Source organism: Acomys minous (assembly GCF_964271855.1).
Source record: "Acomys minous genome assembly, chromosome: 4".
Classification (NCBI taxonomy): Eukaryota; Metazoa; Chordata; class Mammalia; order Rodentia; family Muridae; genus Acomys; species Acomys minous.
Genome location: NC_140486.1, coordinates 51,140,891 through 51,161,464, shown reverse-complemented (window position 1 = coordinate 51,161,464; position 20,574 = coordinate 51,140,891). Strand labels below are relative to the sequence as shown.

The following is a 20,574-nucleotide window of genomic DNA, read 5'->3' as shown; positions in this document are numbered from 1 at the left end:
CTCCTGTGATAAGAGGAACCCTGACCAAGTGGGAATCCAGCATCAGGTTCACCTTGCAGGACCTCCATAAAGCTCAAGCTACAGAGAGCCATCTCTCCAAACATGTTTAACACAGAGTCAGAGCCTCCAGTCAGAGAGGCTCTGTCAGTGTCTATTTATTTGCATCTCCCTCTAGAAGAGACAAAGGTATCCTATCCTCATGTTCAGAGGCTCCTCTGCTACCAAGGTTCCTAGGAATGCTCTTTTAGTTGATGTTTTTTTCCACTGTTTCCTTCCCTTTGCACATCCATGGCATGTCATCTTCACTGGCACCAGTATGCTAACATCCCCTAACTCAAGGGAGCTTCTGCACTAGTTCTAAGAGTTCTGAATAAGTTAAATAGAAAACAAATTCCTGATTTAGCTGAAATTAAAGTTCACAATATGCCACTAGACATGGCAAAGACAGAGACTGGGAACTGGAGCCTGGGAAGGACCACAATAAAGACTGGCACACACAAGGATTTGATAAGAACTTTTAAAAAATGACTGGGCTTTAGATTAAAAATCAAGATCAACAAAAATACACATTAAAACTATGGTCAGGTGGCCGGGGCATTAATACTGCAATTTCTCCAGTTATTGCCACTGTATGTCATCAAGTAACTTGCCAAGAGACAATCCCAGGAAACTCTAGTCATATGAACAGAAACTGGGCTTAGGACTCCTGAGATGCCTTATTTTCTCTTATTAGAAAGGTTGATGGCTCACAAAGATTCATGGATCCAAACTCGTTACTTGTTTTCCTTTCTCCAAGATGTTATTTTACAGCTGATGATAATACAGCAGTGGTAAAGAAATGCCTACATACCACTGACAGAGGTTCTAACCACTGACACTTTACTGCACTTGTTTACCCTATCTATCCATTTCCTTAGCCATCTTCACTTAAGTCCAATATTTGTTTACAACTTATGGTTTTCTTAATGTAAAACCTTTAGCAAAAATTTTCAGTTTACATTTGCTAAGTTTAAAGAAATGAATATGCTTATTACTTGTTAAATTTAACTTCATTCCTTTGTGCAAATTTTAGAGTCTCCCCAAAATGCTTTTGTGATTTACAGTAAAATCTTTGCTAAAAGTATCCTTAAAGAATTAAAAACTAAAAACCTATTGCTAGTGATTATAAAGTAGCTAACTACCCTGCCGAAACTGTAAAATCATCAAAATTCTAATTCACTGAACTTTTAAACACCAAGAGATGATATCTATTAACCAAGTCTGTTCTAGGGTAGTTTTTTACTTTTAGTCAATTTTGATTTTTCTTTGAGGGAGGTGCCTCGGAGAGGGGAGTTGAGATTGGTTCGTGACGTAGCCCAGTCTGGTCTTAAAATTCATGACCACCCTCCCTTCTCCCAAATGCTGAGATTGCAGGCATGTACCACCACGCTCTTCAGCGGCATCCATTCTCAAAGCTAATGATCATATAGTTATGATCTACTCATGAGAGAGCTGTCCTACTAGTCTACTTGAGGAAACAAAACAACAACAAACTTTTTTCCCCCCTTTTCAAAGAGAGAGCACATCAGGATGGCAATCCCTGGCCAGAAGTGGGCGGGAGTCTCATCGCTGCTTTGGGTTATTTCAGTTACAAATAACAGTATTGGGAAATTAACATGTTTGGGTAGAATTACCTTCCCATTTATCACCATCAGAAACATTCTTCAGATCTAAATGTGCAATTTGTATACATGCTGCTTCTCCTTGAACACCAACACTCTGACCTTCGGTTACTTCTGATTCAGTGTTGGCATTCAAATCACGTATCTTGCTACTAGAATCCTGTATTTTAAAATAAAGAATGCATTTTGTAACCATAGTACTTTTCACAACTGGCTCAGAGACAATCAGCACACATATGTATTTTTCATTACTGTGCCAACAAACCAACTGTCCCATTTCTACTTATCTGTGTGTATGTGTATGGGTGTTTTGCTTGTACACATGTTATATGCATCACGTGCATGTTTGGATCCCAAGGAGGCCATAAAGGACATCAGACCCTCTGAGACTGGTTATAAATGGTTATGAACCACCAAATGGGTACTAGGAATCAAATCCAGGTCCTCTGGAAGAGGGGATAATGTTTTTGCTTAGAAAGATTTATTTATTTGTGTATTTTATGTATACATGCTTTGCTTGTATGTCTGCATACCAGAAGATGGCATCAGATCACATTATAGATGGCTGTACACCACCATGTGGTTGCTGGGAATTGAACTCAGGCCTCTGGAAAAGCAGAGCAGCCAATGCTCTTAATGGCTAACCCATTAAGCAAACTATATTCAAATGTAAATTTGTACTTTATAATGTCTTACTAGGAGACCAAACTTGGGTCTCAAATGTAGGAAAGTACTTTCATAACCTACAGCTTTTAACCATGTTAACTGCTGCTTAATTATTACATATTTGACTCCTTTCAACTTATCCAATGCAAGAGCTAAACATCAGATATAATAACTGGTACATTAATCTAAGCAACATTTTTAAGAACTATAAAATAAACATAGTTCTTACCAGAATCAAGTGTGGCAATTTATCACTGTCACATAACAAATATTCCTTCCTAAAAACACAAGTATAGTTATTAGCATATAAAGAATAAAAAGGTTATTTTTATTACTTCTTACCTAGATTCTTCTCTTCCCCCAATATAGCTAGCATTGAAAATCTGGGAGGACAATGTGTCAATAGGGGATATGCCCATTCTTTGGAGCCCTGTATCTGAAAAATCACACAATACTGAAAAGATCCACAGACTCACTTCAGGTTTAAAAAAATTAAGTAATATTTCCTACCACTCCCTCCCCACATAAAACCACCCCCAAAAGAAATATCTTTATGAAAGGAAAATTAAAAACCACATTATTATAGAAGCCGATGAGAACTGATCCATATGGAAAGAGTCCATAAAGTATTAGTTTTAGACAACAGGTTTATTCTCTCCATGCAAAGACTTTAAAGAGGTTTGGGTCCGTCCTTTAAGGCTGTGCACTATCACAGGAGTATACTGTATACCAAGGTTACTGCTTCTTGAACCCTTTCCTCAAAACCTAACAGCAGTAACACTTAAAAAAAAAAAAAGGTAACATTTGTTCACTTTTTATTCCCCAGAAAAATGAACTGCTATTTATTTAAGAACTATGTTGTAAGAACCATGTTGTAAGTTGTCACAAATATCTCCTTGGCCAGTCAACAAAGTAAGTGTTATTAATGCCCACGGTGGGAAATCCTCCTTAGAACAGCTCTGTGTTAATTTATAATACACATACATACGTGCCACTTTTAAGTGGTCATAATAGTGCTGAGCACTTGGAAGATAAGCTTTGATTTAAACTCAGAACGTTATCTCCTTATAAGTATCTCACCTTTGGTGGCCTGAGAAACTAAATTCCTCAAAAAGTTCAAAGCCTTTTTTGGGGTGGAGGATTGGGGGAGGATTAATGCAGGGTTTCTCTGTATACCCCTGGTTGTTCTAGAACTAGTTCTATAGACCACGTGGATTTGAACTGACAGAGAGCCACCTGCCTCTGCCCCGAGTGCTGGTATGTAAGGCGTGCACTACTGCTACCACCTCCCACCTTCAAGGCCTTCTTTATTTAGGGCGGTAGCAAATGATAGGATAAGTTAGATTCATTCTCAAAGACTCACTCTGAAAGACCTAATTATCTAAATCTAGAAGAGGAGTATTAACCATGCAAAATGCAATCCACCTAGCAAAGTACTCTGGATCTACAAGTCTTCTAACCTAGACACCAGCTGAAGAGCAAAGAGCTTTCCAAAAAGACTGGGTCCTTACTAAATGGATACGTCTTGGTCTACCAGATCCCAATGTCATCATTCTGGGAAAGCCTGTTAACCTTATACCTTCAGCCTCTAGCTCCAAAACTCCCTGGGCTGGAAGAAGATCAGTCCTGCCTCCTGAAAGGAAGCACAGGAACTGCTGTAAGCAGGAAATCTGTGGACCTTCAGAGTATGAGGACACTCCAGGGACATGGCTCCAAAGAATTTACTTACCCTCCAACAACAGTTTCCTGCTCAATTAAGAGACAACATTAACAAATGTACCTGACCAACAGGCTATCAGTACCAACATCAAATCAGTAATGCAGTATCAGAGCCCTCACTACTGACCACTTTCAGAGTATCGAATCACCTTTGCTAAGAATATTAGGATATACACAACTTGGCAGCTTCTGAAAGAATGATGCAAAGGGTAACAAGACCCAAGTGACTGGGGAGGGGGAAACTTGTAGCCATTGATTAAAACACTCTGCAGAAGCTTTTCCTCAAAGGGACTGTATCTGAGGAGACTCTACATTTGGTAGAACTCATTGTCTCAGACATCTTAACAGAGATGGGGGTGTGCACAAGCACCAAATAGGTAAGATTATCCTTGGACACAGTAAGGATGAGTAGCAGTAATGAAAAATACCCCACACTTATCCATTGAAGCAAGTGTTTTATAAATTTTTGGTTGGCTGTCCACAGTTCCCAGACTATCAATTAGCTCACTGACAGGTCTGTTTACAGTATCAATAAATTCTAATTGTTCTATAAATCAAAGTTTATGCCACCTCTAAAAAGTCTGTGTTCTTTCTGAATATGTTCATAACTAATGTTTGTCTGTGGCTAGGAAACTCTAAATACTCTATATCTACCATTAAAATAAGAAGCCTAATTTTCTTTTTAAGATTACCTAATAAATTCACCCCAAGTTTTCAACTGAAAACAGTTATCAGCAACAACAAAAAAGGCTTACCTCTCAAGACAGCCATCTTCACTATCACCGTGGTCACTACAAGGCTCTAACAGTATACCTACAGACTGATAAAAGAATACCACCACTGTTTATCAGCTCCCAACACTCATGCATTAGACAAAGTTGCCAATCTAGATTAGAACATCAGATAACAAATTAGCAAACACCCCTCAGTGACTACTCTTAACAGGCTGCAGGAACTGGCAGTTCTTTGTGCACAAAGTTTACTCTCCCTCAAAATATAAAACATATTAAGTATTTGCGGGGACTTTGTTTTTTCTCTCTCCATGTAATCAATAATCATTAAAGAATTCCTTAGAATTTTCTCCTTCAGCCAGAGAGTAGTAGTGAATACCTTTAATCCAAGCACATGGAATGCAGAGGCAGGCAGATCTCTGTGAGTTCAAGGCCAGTCTACAAATCAAGTCCAGGACAGCCAAGGCTACACAGAGACCCTGTCTGGGGGGTGGGGGCTGGGGGGGAGGGTAGGAAGATTATGGTGCTGGACTACGGTATATTTAAGAGTTCGTCCCAATTCCCTGATAAGAGAACCAAGTGTGGTGGCACTGGAAAGAAGACTCAAAGTTTGAACTCATCCTAGGCTATAGACCAGCCTAGGCTACATGAATGAACAAAAAGCCTCTCAAATATAAAACAATCCCTTCAACATTACTACAAAGTATAAACATTTGCATGCTTTTGATAATCTTTTAAAAAATTACAAAAACTTCAATTCTTGAATGTTTTATTAATTATTAGTATGTGCTTGCATGTGCACATGCTATAGCACATGTGCACAGATCAGAGGACAACTTTCAGGAATTGGTTCTCTCCCTCCACTGTGGATTTTGGGGACTCAACACTACTTGACCGGCTTGTGTGGCAAGCACTTTTACCCACAGATCCATCTTGCCAACCTTCTTAAGACTCTTTAGAAACTCCTGTCTGAAATATAAGCTCTCCTTACCTTTCCAACTACATGTCTCCATGAGGCTGAGCTGTTTGCTACTCTCCAACCCAATCCAATCTACAACAGCACTAAATACAAAAACAAGTAGGACTCTAGCTGTCCTCTAGGCAGGCATTAATTATATTTATAAACATATAAAAAATATTTTATGTGAACAGCTATTTATTAAAAACAAACAAACAAACCAACAAACAGTGGTATCTAGGCAAACAGCTTAGCCAACAGACTGCTTCTCTGCAATCATGAAGACCCAAGCACCTACATAAAGAAAGGCAGCAGTGCACACCTGTTATCCTAGCACTGGGGAGGCTGAGAAAAGAAGATCCATGGGTTTACTGGCTAGCAAATCTACCAAAGTGGCAAGCTTTAGGTTCAGTGAGAGAACCGGTCTCAAAAAATAAGGCAGGAAGTAATGAGAAGGAGATTTGATGTGACTCTTTAGCCTCCATGTGCATATGCACACATGTGCGCCCACACAAACTTGGACAGATAGTTGGATGGAGCCAAACATGATGGAACCCACAGTCCCAACTATTCAGAGGTTTATAACAGGCTAAAGATAGGAGTAAATTCACAGCAAACTGAGTAACAGAATACCACTTTGCTTCAAAGAGGGAGTGAGAGAAGAAAGGAAGGAGAGAAAACCAACCCTATTACTATTATCATGTATAGGAGACTGGAGGGGTGCCTCAGTGGTCAGGAGCTCTTATGCTCTTGCTAACAAAGGGCTGGAGTTTGGTCCCTAGAATCCATATGGCATGTCTATAACTGCAGTTCCAGGGGGTTTTACACCCTCTTTGGCTTCCAAGGGCACTACACACATGTGATGCACATACACAGGTAAGAAGGCAGAACACAGAAAACTAAAATAAAGTGAAAAAAATTAATTATGAATGAATTTATTTTAATAAATCATTTAAAAATTAATCAACTTTACTTCTAATATAATAAATACTGATATACCCCTATAAACAGAAAAATCTAGGAGATTTATTTATTTGGTTTTTTGAGACAGGGTTTCTCTCTGTAGCCCTGGCTGTCCTGGAACTCACACTGTAGACCAGGCTGGTCTTGAACTCCAAGAGATCCATCTGCGTCTGCCTCCCAAGTGCTGGGTATTATGAACTTACTAAACAAGTGTACCTCTGTTACAACCCAACTAACCCAAACAATAGGAAAAGGAGATTAAAGAACACAATAATCAGTTCCGAGAACGACCTTCCTGGCATAGTCATTAGGACCTCAGCAAACCTGCTGCTCAACCAAGATTGCAGCTGGAACCTGGAGCAGCAGCTGAGGGCCAGAGCCTTAGCTGGAGCCCAAAGCCTTGAAGCCGTCCCTGGAGCAGTTCTCTCTAGCAGCGTCTCTCAAAGTGTAGAGATGAACAGCCAAAACAATCCCAAGTCCTCTCTCCCCAACCTCCTGTTTTGGGCTCTCTCTCCTCTCTCCTCTCTTTTCTTTCTCTCTCTCTCTCTCTCTCTCTCTCTCTCTCTCTCTCTCTCTCTCTCTCTCTCACGCACGCACACGCACACACACAGGCAACAACTAAGCTAAGGGATGAACATCACCTGCTCTCTCACAAGTCTGTTCCTCATCCCACATTGGAAATCTAAACAAAAACATGTTTATCTTTCCTACAAGCTACTCTTTTCTCTCTGCTCTCCCACCATTAGGCACATGAAGAAAAAACAAAACAAAAAACCAAAAAACAATATATCATATGCCTTAGTTTTTAAGAAAGAATTTTAAAAATAGGTTGTACTGAGCATGTTGTGGTGTATGTTTAATCCATCATTCAGGGAGCAGAGGCAGGCAGATCTCTGTGAATTTGAAGCTAGCCTGGTCTAATGAGTTCCAGAACATCCAGAGCTACACAGTCTTCCGGGCACAGAGCTACCTGGGAATGGTGTGGGCTATCTAGCCAGGGACACACCTCCACCAACAAGGCCACACTTCCCAATCGTTCCCAAACAGTTCTTCCAAGTGAGGACCAAGTATTCAAATACATGGGCCTATGAGAGCTATTCTCATTCAAATCACATACTAGCCCTAAGTTTATTTAGTTGGAGATCTGGCTATATTCCTCCAAACAGTCTTGATCTTCCTGCCTCAGTACCACCCTGAGATTATATGAGCCACGATGGCCAATTTTTAAATATGCTTTTCAACTACTAAAGTACTATTGGAGACAATATAAAAGAAAAATAAGGGCTGGAAAGAATAATCGGTGAAGTACTTGCCTTGCAGGCATAGGGACCTAAGCTTTGATCTCTAAAACCCACACTTAAAAAAGAATGGGCTGGAGAGATAGTTCAGAGGTTAAGAGCACTGGCTGCTCTTCCAAAGGTCCTGAGTTCAATTCCCCAGCAACCACATGGTGCCTAAGTGACAATCTGGGTGTCAGTAAGAAATCTTGGTCATTTAAAATACATTTTATATTGCCCTCCCATTTTAATTATGTGTATTTGTGGTTTTCTGTGTGTGGGTTTGTGTATGTGAGTGCAGTGCCTGCAGAGGCCCTGCAGAAGAAGGTGTCAGATCCCCTGGGATTGCAATTACAGATGGTTGTAAGCCTCCATGTGGGAACTGAACTTGGGTCCTCTTGGAAAAGCAGTAATGTTTTTAACTGCTGATTCCTCTCTCCAGCCTGAGACTTGAGACTGTGTTATGGTGTGTGGTAGCTAATTTGGTGATAGAGATTTAGTTTCATTTAATATTACTATTATTATCATGTTCATGCCTTCATGCTGGCCCTCCCTTTACTTCTAAGATATCCTCACTGGTAACAGGAACACAGCAGGACAATAAGTAACACTAGGTTGACTCTTGAAATGTTAACACACCATATTGGCTTGTTTTAATTCAGAATTCGAAGGTCTTCCTTTAGTTCAAAAGATGAAAAAAGAGAAGACAGAACACCTTATCAGTTGGTCAAGAAACTTCAGAAAAAAATCAGACAATTTGAGGAGCAGTTTGAAAGGGAAAAAAATAGCAAGGTAAGTTTGTAGCACTTCTTAGAACAAGCTTGAATTCATATTAGAACCAAGGGGAGTGTGCTCCACCTCTTCCCTGAGAGAGGACACATCTGAGATGCTTCAAAACATCTTTTTTTTTTAACACATGGGGAAAGAGCTTGATCTTTTTCCTGTGAAGTTATTGTCTTCCTTCCCTTCCCATGTGCCCTTTCATGCGGTTCTCCACAGGACAGCTAAGGTACTCAGGGTCTTAAGCTAGAGAGCTTGGTGGTGGCAAAGGGAGATAATAGCAGGAAGCACCCTCAGCAGAAAGACCTTCCTGTCTCTCAAATCATAAACCAACTTCTTCCTCTTTAAGAACATGTACATAGGGATGGCAAGATGGCTCATTCTGTAAGGCACTTGTAGCCAAGCCTGACTACCAGAGTTGGAAGAGAGAACCAAGACACTGCCTTCCTAGTGCTGGCTTTTTTTTTTTTTTTAAAGTGTGGATTTTTTGAAATCAAAACTCAGGTCCTCATGCTCTGACATGTACATACTACACACACATATGTATACATACATGCATATTGGCGTGCTACTAATTTAAAAACATGCTTTGCCTGCTTGTATGTATGTTTAACTTGTACCTGGTGCCCTTGCAGGTTGAAGACAATGTTAGGCTCCTGGAGCTAGAGTTTTATGAATGACAGTGACCAGCTGGCGCTATGACTGACCTCTGTTCTCTGCAAAGACACAAATGCTCTCTACCACTGAGCTATTTCACCAGCCCCTGTTGTTATTTTTGAGACAGTCTTATTCTGTAGTCTAGGCTATTCTGGAACTCAGTACACAGCCCAGGCTAAATTCACCTCTCAAATTCTGGGATTACAAGTGCACTCCCACAGTAGCCTTCTTTTGTTTCTCTGAGACAGAGGCTCATATATTCTAAGCTATCCTAGATTTCCCTATGTAGCTATGACTTTGAACTTTGAGTCTCTTTCCTCCTCCTCCTAAGGGCTAAAATTACAGGTGTACACCAATGTACAGAGTTTTTGTAGTGCTGGGGATGAACACAGAGCTTTGGGCATGTGAAGCAAGCTTACTCTACCAAATAAACTTCATTCTCAGCACTGCAGTTTCACCTTCTGCATTATATAGCTGGTATGTTAATATCATAGCAGTGGTGTTAGGGCTGACTACCAAGAACTAAATAAAGCTTGGGAGGCATTTCTAGTCGTTCCTCTACTTTTCACCCATTCCTCAGCCTTCTACAATTAGTGCTTCCACCTTGCTTAGTTCTACATCTTCCCGCTGCCACCTTTCTATTTCTGTTTAAGTATTCTGGATAGTTACTTCTTTTGAATATCCTAAACACCCCCAATTTCATTCTATACAATTTCATCTGCTTAACAAAAAGCTTTCTAAATTGTATATTAGGAAGAGTCCTCTTCCACTGAATAATTTAGCAAACTGATAAAGTCCAGCTAGTATGGTGGCACACACCTTTAATCCCAGCACTCTCAAGGAAGAGGCAGTATCTCTGAGCTCAATGCTGCAGGGATACAAGGAAAGACTGTCTCCAACAAAACCTGACAAAGTCTCATAAAAATACAAGTCATTGGTAGCACACGCCTTTAATCCCAGCACTCAGGGAGCCAGTCAGGCAGATCTCTGAGTTCAAGGCCAGCCTGGTCTACAGAGTGAGTCCAGACAGCCAAACCCTGTCTCGGGGGGGGGGGGGGGGGGAGGGGGGGGGGAAAGAAAAAGAAAAAATACAAGTCCTCAAGTGACAGTCAGCTCTTCCTCTTGGCTGGCAGTTTCCCTAACACTCTGGCCTTCTTTTTGGAAATGAGGTAACTATATTCTAACAAGTTCTCAGTGTTTGCAAATATACACAATTCTAACTTTAATAGAACATCATCAATTAAGGTACTCAGAAGATTATGGTTTTTATGGAACATTAACTGATGTTAAGTCTAGGGATTTTGACATGAATTCCAATCAAGCTATTTAAACAATTTCTACCCTGAACTACCAAATAGCTTGTATTTATTAAGAATCTACAAAGAAAGCTGGGTGTGGTGGCATACACCTTCAATTGGATCGCTGTGAGTTCAAGGCCAGCCTGGTCTACAAAGCGAGTCCAGGATAGCCAGTGCTATATAGAGAAACCTTGTCTCGGGGAAGAAAAAGAAAAAAAAAAAAAAAGAATCTACAAAGAAGCTGGGTATGGTGGTACACACCTTTAATTCCAGCACTTGGGAGGCAAAGGCAGGCGGATCGCTGTGAGTTCGAAGCCAGCCTGGTCTACAAAGCTAGTCCAGAACAGCCAGGAGTACAAGAGAAACCCTGTCTTTGGAGGGGAAAAAAAAAATGTACAAAGAACTGAGCTCAGCTGGTAAAGTGCTTGTCATGCAGGTATAGGCCAGCCTGGTCTACAAAGCGAGTCCAGGACAGTCAAGGCTACACAGAGAAACCCTGTCTCAAAAAACCAAAAAAAAAAAAAAAAACCTGCCTTTAATCCCAGCAATTGGGAGGCGGAGGCAGAAACAGGCGGATTGCTGTAGATCAAGGCCAGCCTGGCCTACAAAGTCAGTCCAGGGTAGTCAAGGCTACTCAGAAAAACCTTGTCTCAAACAACAACAACAAAAAGACCTGAGTTCAATGCCCAAAATCCATATTTTAAAAGTCCGACAATGGTACATAATTTTAATTCCAGTGCTGAGAAATAGATACAAGTGGACCCCTGAGGCTGATGGCCAGTCAGCGTAGCCTACATGGTGAGCTCTAGGCAAAGTGATATCATGTCTCAAAATAGACTGAAATACATTTTTTAAAAAGTAAATGGCACCCAGGCAATGGTGGAGCATGCTATTAATCCCAGCACTCAAGGAGGCAGAGGCAGGAGAAGTTCAAGGCCAACCTCGTCTACAGAGCAAGTTCTAGGACAGCCAAAGCTATACAAAGAAACTCTGTCTAGAAAAAAAAGTAGCACCTGAAAAATACCTGAAGTTGACTTCTGGCCTGCAAAATGTGTGTATACATATGTACTCACATATACACATGTATACACACATACACTCAAGTCTATGACACTGATTTCTTTCTATCAGACCAAATCCTAAATGTGTATCTGTGGTGACTACAAGAGGAGTTTCAGAGGAAGGAATGTGGGTAAGAAGATGGCTGGAGTGAGTGTAAGAAAAGGATGGGAAGCTCTGGCTGGGCAGTGGTGCATGCCTTTCATCACGGCACCTGGGGCAGAAGCATGCAGGTGGACCTCTGTGAGTTCAAGGTCATCCTTGTCTACAGTTCCAGGACAGCCAGGGCTACACAGAAAAATCCTGTCTCAAAAGTTTAGAAGAAGGGCCTGGAGAGATGGCTCAGAGATTAAGAGCACTTACTGCTCTTCCAGAGATCCTGAGTTCAATTCCAGAAACCACATGGTGGCTCACAACCATCTATATGCCCTCTTCTGGCCTGTGGCTGTACATGCCAGCAGAACACTGCATACATAATAATAAATAAATAAATCTTTCAAAAAAAAGTTTAGAAGAAAAAGAAAAAGCAAAGAAAGAAAGAAATGATGAGAGAGCAAAGTAAAGAAAACAGGTACAATTCCTCTATCAATGGTATTATCAAGAGAAGCAGATAATGTTTTATCCTGGAGCTGGAGAGATGGCTCAGTGGTTAAGAGCACAAGCTATTCTTCCAAACGAACAGGATTCAATTTGTAGCACAACGCACAGCTCACAGCCACCTGTAACTCCAGCTCCAAGAGACTCAATGCCCTCTTCTGGCCTCGAGGAGTACCACACAAACACCCAGATATATGAAGTAAAAATAGGAGGAAAAAAAGTTTTATCATCCTGGTGGTGTGGGTATAAGGTTTTGTGTAACTTAAGTGCTGATTTCTGTACCCCCTATATCTGGTTGCAATTCTTGTTCTAAGAATCTCCTGTCTCAGTGTTGTGTAAACAATGCTCCCCAATTGTCCCCTGGTATGTCAATAAAGCAGCTTATCACTGGGCAGGGGAAAGAACAGGGCTAGACTTCCTGCCAGCCAGGGAAAGGGGAGTTAGAAGAAAAAGTAGAGGATTCATCCATAGGCAGTGGTACAGAAGAGATGAAGATTCAGCTGGAGGAAAGAAAGAACAAAAATGCAGGTGGCTGGAGGATTTTGGCAAAGATTAAGTCAGGATAACACAGAGGGTTAAGAACAGACTTAAACTGCTCAAGATTGTGTTGTGAAACTTTTGTTTGCTTGTTTGTTTTTTGAAATAGGGTTTCTCTGTATAACAACCCTGGCTGTCCCGGACTCAAAAAAAAAAAAGGACTCTCAATTATTTGAGTGTTAGCTGGGTTAAGAAAGAAGCTAAGAGCAACAAACACAGCTATGTAAAAATGGCCCCAACATGGTAGGAATGATTTGGCAGTAGACGCACATGAGCCAGCAATGGAACAAGTAAAACAGGTCCGCCTAGCACAATTCAGTAAACAGTTCCACAACACCATCATTATTTCTCCTTATCTTGATCTCACACTGAGCATCACACTTATCTATTTCCTATAGGTTAAGTAAAAAGCAGCTCACAACTCTCTCCCAACTGTGCTGATCCAGAAAGATCTAATAATGCCTCTGGCTTCTCTGGGCAATAAACATCTCAACACAAAATACAGACAAAACCACATGCAATCCAGCACTAATGAACAGGAGGAGGACTGTTCTGTAGCTAAGGACAATTCCTACATACAAAAATAAGAACATCCAAAGCATGACAGCACATACTAAAGAGCATGGGATGGTAAGTTTGGGGACTACATGAAAAAGAAAAAAGGAAAAAGACAAGTGTGCCAACTCTAAGCTGCTTATTACTACAACTACTTTTTTGTATGGTTTACATGGTAACATATTGAAAACGTCATGTATTCATGTATTTAAAAGGTTTTTTTTTTATGCCAGGTTTGAGCAGCAGTCTTGGCACATGCCTTTAATCCCAGCACTCTATCTCTAACCCTGTCTCAAAAAACCAAACAAAACACAAATAAACAAACAAAAAGCCAAGTATACACCTTTAATTGTAGCACTCAAGAGGCAGAGGCTTAGATAGTGAATTACAGGCCAGCCAGAACTACACAGTGAGATCCAGTCTTTAAAAAGACTAAACAAATAAATAAATGTGGAGATATGTAAGTATGTCTTTTAAAATGTCTTAAATGCTACATTTGTATTTGTTTTTCTTTCAGTCTTAGGAAAGATGTCCAGGAACTCTCACAATCCAGTCAAGTACTGTACCACTATCATACTAATCCAGCTTCTATGTTTGCATTTTTATTATTTCTTAAATAACAATTATGCCAATAGCTTAAGCAGCACTACCAACAATTCAGCCATTTTCAAACTAATGTTCATATTAGTTTTCTGTAATAGCAGAAGATCTGTAGTGTAGCATTCTGAACATTCCTTACCAACATGCACCTCTTGGACATACTTTGAGCTGATTATTTTAGATAACAACAAACAAGAAAAACAAACATCATCCTTTCTGTATCAGAGTGTTATATATAAGCTATCCTCACTTCTGCAGGGATCTCCTCTACCAAAAAGAAAGATGGCTGTTATCACTAGGGTTTCTATTACTGCTGTAACAGAACTAAATGTTTTTCCTGGTTATCTCCTATACACCTATCCTTCATTCCCGGATACTAGTGAGAGTTAAGAGATTTATTGTTTCCTCCAACTCCCACCTGTACTTGAGGTATAATTTATTAAGCTTATTTTTCTACTTAATGTGTCTTTTGTTGCCGTTATGGTGGCCCACTCCTTTAATCCCAGCATTCAGGAGAGAAAGGCAAGCTGACCACTATTAGCTCCAGGCCAGCCAGGGTTATATAGTGAGATTCCTGTTTTTTTAAAAAAACAAAAAGGGAAGGAGCTAAAGAAATGGTTTAGCAGTTAAGAGCCCTAGCTATTCTCTCAGAGTGCCTGGGCTCAATCCCCAGACTCCACTTGGCAACTCACAATTGTAATTCCAGTCCCAGGGGAGCCAACACCCACCTCTTTTGGCCTCTGGGCCTCCACTAAGCATACATGTGGTACATGCAAACCACCCATACACTTAAGACATTAACAAACAAAAAAAAGTATTTAAATATGTCTTTTGTTACAGAGACAGATTTTCTCTTGTAAAGAGAAATAAGAAAAAAAATATTATACTATGCTCTTCAGAAGTATTAAATACAGAAAGCTTTGAAAGTTCTAAAGCTCAACCACAATGCCACTAATACCTCAGCTGCCATCATAAACTTCCTTCCCAAGAAATACTTATACAATGTGTTTGATTCAGGGTGTAGTTGCACACGCCTTTAATCCCAGTACTCAGGAAGCAGAGGAAGGTGACCTGGGCTATGAACAGAGTTACATGTCGTCAGCCAGGGCTACACAGTAAGACCCTATCCTACAACAAAAAGGCACTTGGGATGGGGAACAACTGGATATGCAAGCAAGAGGAGCTGGGTTTAAATCCTGAACCCACATAAAGTACAGCAATAACATCTGCAATATCAAGGCCTACAGCAGTATGGGCTATGGGCACAGGTAGACCCTCAGAGGCTCCAAACAGCCTGGCATATGCAACAGCAAAACAACACACATCCTGTCCAAACAATACTGAATGCAAAGATTCCAAAGGTTGTCCTCCATCCTCCACACATGTACCATGGCATGCATAAACTCATAACCCCACACAAACACGCACACAAAAAAATAATAAAAGTAAGGTGCTTCAATACTTAACTCTCTACCTAACATGAATCCTAAATTCTACAGAGAATGTATATTCCTAGGGATTTACAACAGAGCCAAGTATGTCAGCAAAATTACTCCAGTGTAACTTTAGCCTTTACTATCAAACACATGGAACAATTAGAATGATGCTTCTAGAATTTCTTACCTGATTACTTTTCTGATCCTCAAATACAAAATCTTGCTGCATGACTTCACTGTCTGCAGTAGTACCAGCCACAGGTTTTGAACACTTTATGTTACCATCACTGGCATTAGTAGTAGCAGCAGCAGCAGCAACCCTAATAAGATTTTTTAAAAATCAGATCAGGCCTTTGAAACAAGAGAATATCGATCATGACATAGTTGGGTGCAGTAGCACAAATCTGTAATCCTGGCACGTGAGAGATGAAGTTCGAGAGTTCAAGGTAATCCCTAGTCTACACAAGAGTTTGGGGCCAGCCTGGACTACATGAGTCCACATTTCAACGTAAACAAACAATTCAGAAATGTTTACTTATTTAAGGCTGGGGGATTTGTTTGTCTGAGGCAGGATCCTCCCATGTAATCCAGCTGACCTCAAACTTGCAACCTGCCTGCCTGCCTCAACTTCCTGGATGCTGAGATTAGAGGCAGCTCCTCTCTCTGCTGTCATCAGAGCCACTGTTCATCACCAAAATCTCAGCCTGACAGAAGATGGTATGGATGCTGGATCTATGTGAGGAGCCTGCAAGTTCTGTAACCAGGCTCTCTCCTGAGGACTTGGGGAACACTTCCAGTTCAGCTTTCTATATGCCATCAATGTCATTAATAAAATGTTTACTTATTAAAGAAAACACATCCTCATAAAAATATTCTTCCTCTTGCTAAGTTAAACTGTTATATTTATTTTTATTCTTTATTTATTTAGTTCTTCTTTGAACATTATTAACAGACCTTGCAAGAATTCTCTTAAGATTAAACTATTGTGTTCAAACAATTTCCTTTACAAATGCACATTCCAACATATAATACTGTTTGTCCTAGTTATATACTGAGTTTGTATGAAGTCACAAATGCTTTATCAGGCACAATGGCAGTAGCTTTCTATGGTAAAGTTTCCATCTTGCATAGTTCTAAATACCAGTCTTCTGGTTATAAAGCTAGTACTTCCAATGACGGAAGAGGAGTCATTTCTACTGGAGAAAATGAGAGCAATATCTGAACAAGAAACACAAGGTTTCAAGATCAAATGCTGTCCCACATCCTGCCTATAGGTATGGTTCTATAAGCCCTTCTTACTGCTGTAATGCTGCACCTGGGACCAGCCCTTGTGCACAGCAGGCAGGCACTCCACCACAGGGCCACCCTCAGTCCCAGTCAGTTAAGTTCTAATCACAGCATCAAAGCATATAAACCAGGGCCACCATCACACAGAGCTTCAGAGGTTGGCAAGACATACATGGCACATCTGCATCTGTATACTGTGGAATCCTAAAACAAGCATTCCAGCCACCAGCATTCAAGTCTATCAATAGTTTTCATTTCATATTTAATAGCTTTTTTGTTTAGCTCTTTTGAAATCTTCAGGGGCTAGAGAGGTAGCTCAGTGGTTAAAAGCACATACTGCAGAGGATCTGACTTCAGTTCCCAGCACCTATATTGGGTGATTCACAACCACTTCTAAGTCCAGGGGTTTCAACACCCTCTGACCTCCACATGCACACACACTCATACATACATACATATAAATTATTTTATAAGTCTTTAAAAATAAATCTGTACACCAATCAACTGCTTTGACTCTTCCAAATATGGGTACATCTTCCACATCTGCCTTTAAAATCTAACCAGTATATGAACATATGAAAACCATTTTGTTGTGGTCTTAGGATATATATATATATATCCATCCTAAATGCAGGGCTGTAGTAACAGGAAAGGAAGCAATCATTCCTCCACTCAAGTTAAAGGTTAACAGGTCATTGGTAGACTAGATTAACAACCTGCATTTCAGGTATTTTTAATTTGTACAAAGTCAACTACTAATAGCTAACCTAACAACATCCTGTACAAGAGGACAGAAGCTGCTATAAACAACAACATACTAGGCAGGTGTGGTAGTGTGGTGGTACACATCTTTAATCTCAGTGCTTGGGAGGCAGAGCCAGGTGGATCTCTGAGTTTAAGACCAGCCTGGTCTACAGATCCAGTTCCAGAGATAACCAGGGCTACACAGAGAAACCTTGTCTTAAAAAAACAAAACAAAACAGAAAAAGGCTCTGACCTTTCTCTTCTCATTTCTCTGTTCCTTCCTACCTCTTGCCCTCTTACCTGTCTCTATCTCTCTTCCTGTCTCTCTCTTGTTCCTCTTTTGCATTCTCTCTCTCCCTTTCTCTCTGGGGTGTTCCTGCCACTTCCATGCTCTCCCATGTTCATATAATAAACTTCTCCAAATCATATCTGTTGTCTGGAATCTTATTTTTTGTATCTATATAAAAGGACAAACTCACCGTGTCTCTCTTTTACCTTTCTCCTCTTTTGTTTCTCTGTTCCTCTCTTATCTCTTGCTCTCCTCTTTCTCTCACCTGCCTCTCTAGGGTACCTCTGCCACTATAATAAACTTCTCCATACCATTAAACAAACAAACAAACAGAAGAACAACAATTTAGAGCCGGTGTAATCCCAGCACCCAGGAGGCAGAGGCAGGCAGGCAGGTCTGTTAGTTCGAGGCCGGACTGGGCTACAAAGTGAGTCCAGGACAGCCAAGGCTACACAGAGACACCCTGTCTCAAAAAACAAAAACAAAAAAAACAAAACAAAAAGGAAAGAAAATATCTTTATTGGTGGTGGTGGTTTTTTTTGTTTTTTCTCTTTCTTTTCTCTCTCTTTCTTTCTTTTTTTGAAACAGGGCTTCTCTGCGTAATATCCTGGCTGTCCTGAAACACTCTTGGTAGGCCAGGCTGACCTCGAACTTACAGAGATCCACCTGCCTCTGCCTCCTGAGTGCTGGGATTAAAGGCATGTGCCACCGTGCCCGGCTATATTTTCAAATCTTAAAAAAATAATTTTCTTTAGGTATACTGCTTACTCAACAGGAGCTGGCAAGATGCTAGTAGGAAATATATGAGCACTGAAATCAAATTATAAACATGTTCAAGACTAAATAACTACAATATGCGCTAAAAATTATATGCACTAAATTTCAGACAGATCAGGTTGGAAGTATTTTCTGAATTTTGTTGATAAAAGTTCCAAATACTAACAAAGAAAGTAAATTTACAACCCCTCGTCTCAGTATCTAAAACTGCTTGCCACATAAACCAGACAATTATCCCTGACATGCATGTAAAGTCAAATGTACTAGCTCACATGTAATACTAGACTCCTGTTGTGAGGTAGAAGGCAGATCAATGTTTGGAAGGCTGTGGGCCAGCTAGCTAGAGTACACTGCACAGCAGAAACTACACAAGAACCTTGCCTAACAAGGTAAAGAACTGGCTCCCAAAAGTTGCCCTCTAACTTCCATGTGTATACTGTGGTATGTATACATCTGTACATGCACGTATGCAAACAAACATGCATACATACAAACAATATATTTTTAAAAGAAAACAATCTGTCATAACATATCACTAACAGGAAATTTAAAAGCATTCATGTTATTTGTGGTGGCTTTATGAAAAACTGAGGCAGGATTACCAAAAAAGAAAAAATACATGGAGATATTGGACAGTAGTTAAGGGTGAAAGACTAAGAGTCTTTCAGCAAGCACACAAGAAGCCAGGTATCTCAAACAAACCTGCAATTCCAGCTCAAAAGGAAAGAAAGGTGCTGGGCACGGTGGGGCACACCTTTAATCTCAGCACTGTGGGAGGGGAGGAAAAAAACGGCAGATTTCTTTCTGTGAGTTTGAAGCCTGGTCTCCAAAGTGAGCTGTAGGATAGTCTGGGCTACAATATACACAGAGAAACCCTGTCTCAAAAAACCAAAAAAAAAAAAAAAGTTGGGGGTGGGGGCGGGACTGGAGAGATGGCTTAGCAGTTAAGAGCACTGTCTGTTGGTCCAGAGGTCCTGCGTTCAATTCCCAGCAACTACATGGTGACTCACAACCATCTATACTGGGATCTGATGCCCTCTTCTGGCATGCAGGTGTACATGCTGATAAAGCACTTATATACATAAAAATAAATAAGTAAATCTTCAAAAGAGATGGCACTATTGCCAGTAAGGTGGGGCAGATTAGTTACTATAATAGTAATTCTGATTATTATTATAAATAAAACAGGATACTGAAGAGAGCTGAAGGAACAACTTTTATTTGTAAAAGATTTATTTATTTATTTTCTATATAGTGTTCTCTGCCCACATGGGTGCCTGCATGTCAAAAGGGAGCACCAGATCTCATCATAGATGGTTGTAAGCCATCACATGGTTTCTGGGAACTAAATTCAGGACCTTTGGAAGAGCAGATGGTGCTCTTAACCTCTGAGCCATCTCTCCAGCCCAGGATTTTGTCTTTAAATTTATTTTCAGAGCTTGAGAGTTGTCTCTGCAGTTTAAAGCACTGGTCACTCTTGTAAAGGAACTGGCTTCATTCCCAGCACCCACATGGTAGCTCACAGATGCAATTCCCATCCCAGAGTCTGATGTCCTCTTTTGACCTCCATGGGCACCAAGCATGAACAAACATAGTGCATATACATACATGCATGCAAAACACTATATTCACAAAAAACAAAAGAGAACAATGGAACACACATTATACAAAAAAGGTTTATAAAAAGGCAAAATTTGATGAGCAGTAAAATAAAGCTTGCAGTTCTATCTTTGCAACCATATACAACCCAACCCTAACCTAGAAGCTACAAATTAAGTCAATTCGGGAGGCTGAAGAGATGGCTCAGCAGTTAAGAGGCTAAAAGCATGTCCTGCTCTTCCAGGGGACCCAAGTTCAGTCCCCAGCACCCAAGTGAGGCCGTTTACAGAAGCCTCAAACTCCTGCAAGGGGATCTGGTGCCCTCTTCTGTCCTCCATGGACATGCCATCCATGTATACTTACCCACACACATAACTTAAAACA

General features: G+C 40.4%; 1 protein-coding gene across 20 annotated transcripts in view; it reads right to left on the bottom strand.

Annotated features, from left to right (window-relative positions):
* Positions 1-20,574, bottom strand: part of FAM13B (family with sequence similarity 13 member B) — an 86,702-nt gene that overhangs the window by 19,733 nt on the left and 46,395 nt on the right. For all 20 annotated transcript variants that reach the window (XM_084780039.1, XM_084780037.1, XM_084780041.1 and 17 more), the window contains 4 exons: positions 15,682-15,814; positions 4,802-4,866; positions 2,557-2,605; positions 1,674-1,821 (listed from right to left, as the gene is read on the bottom strand). In XM_084780039.1, coding sequence (XP_084636165.1) covers positions 1,674-1,821; positions 2,557-2,605; positions 4,802-4,866; positions 15,682-15,814 — 395 coding nt within the window. The remainder of the gene's footprint in view (positions 1-1,673; positions 1,822-2,556; positions 2,606-4,801; positions 4,867-15,681; positions 15,815-20,574) is intronic.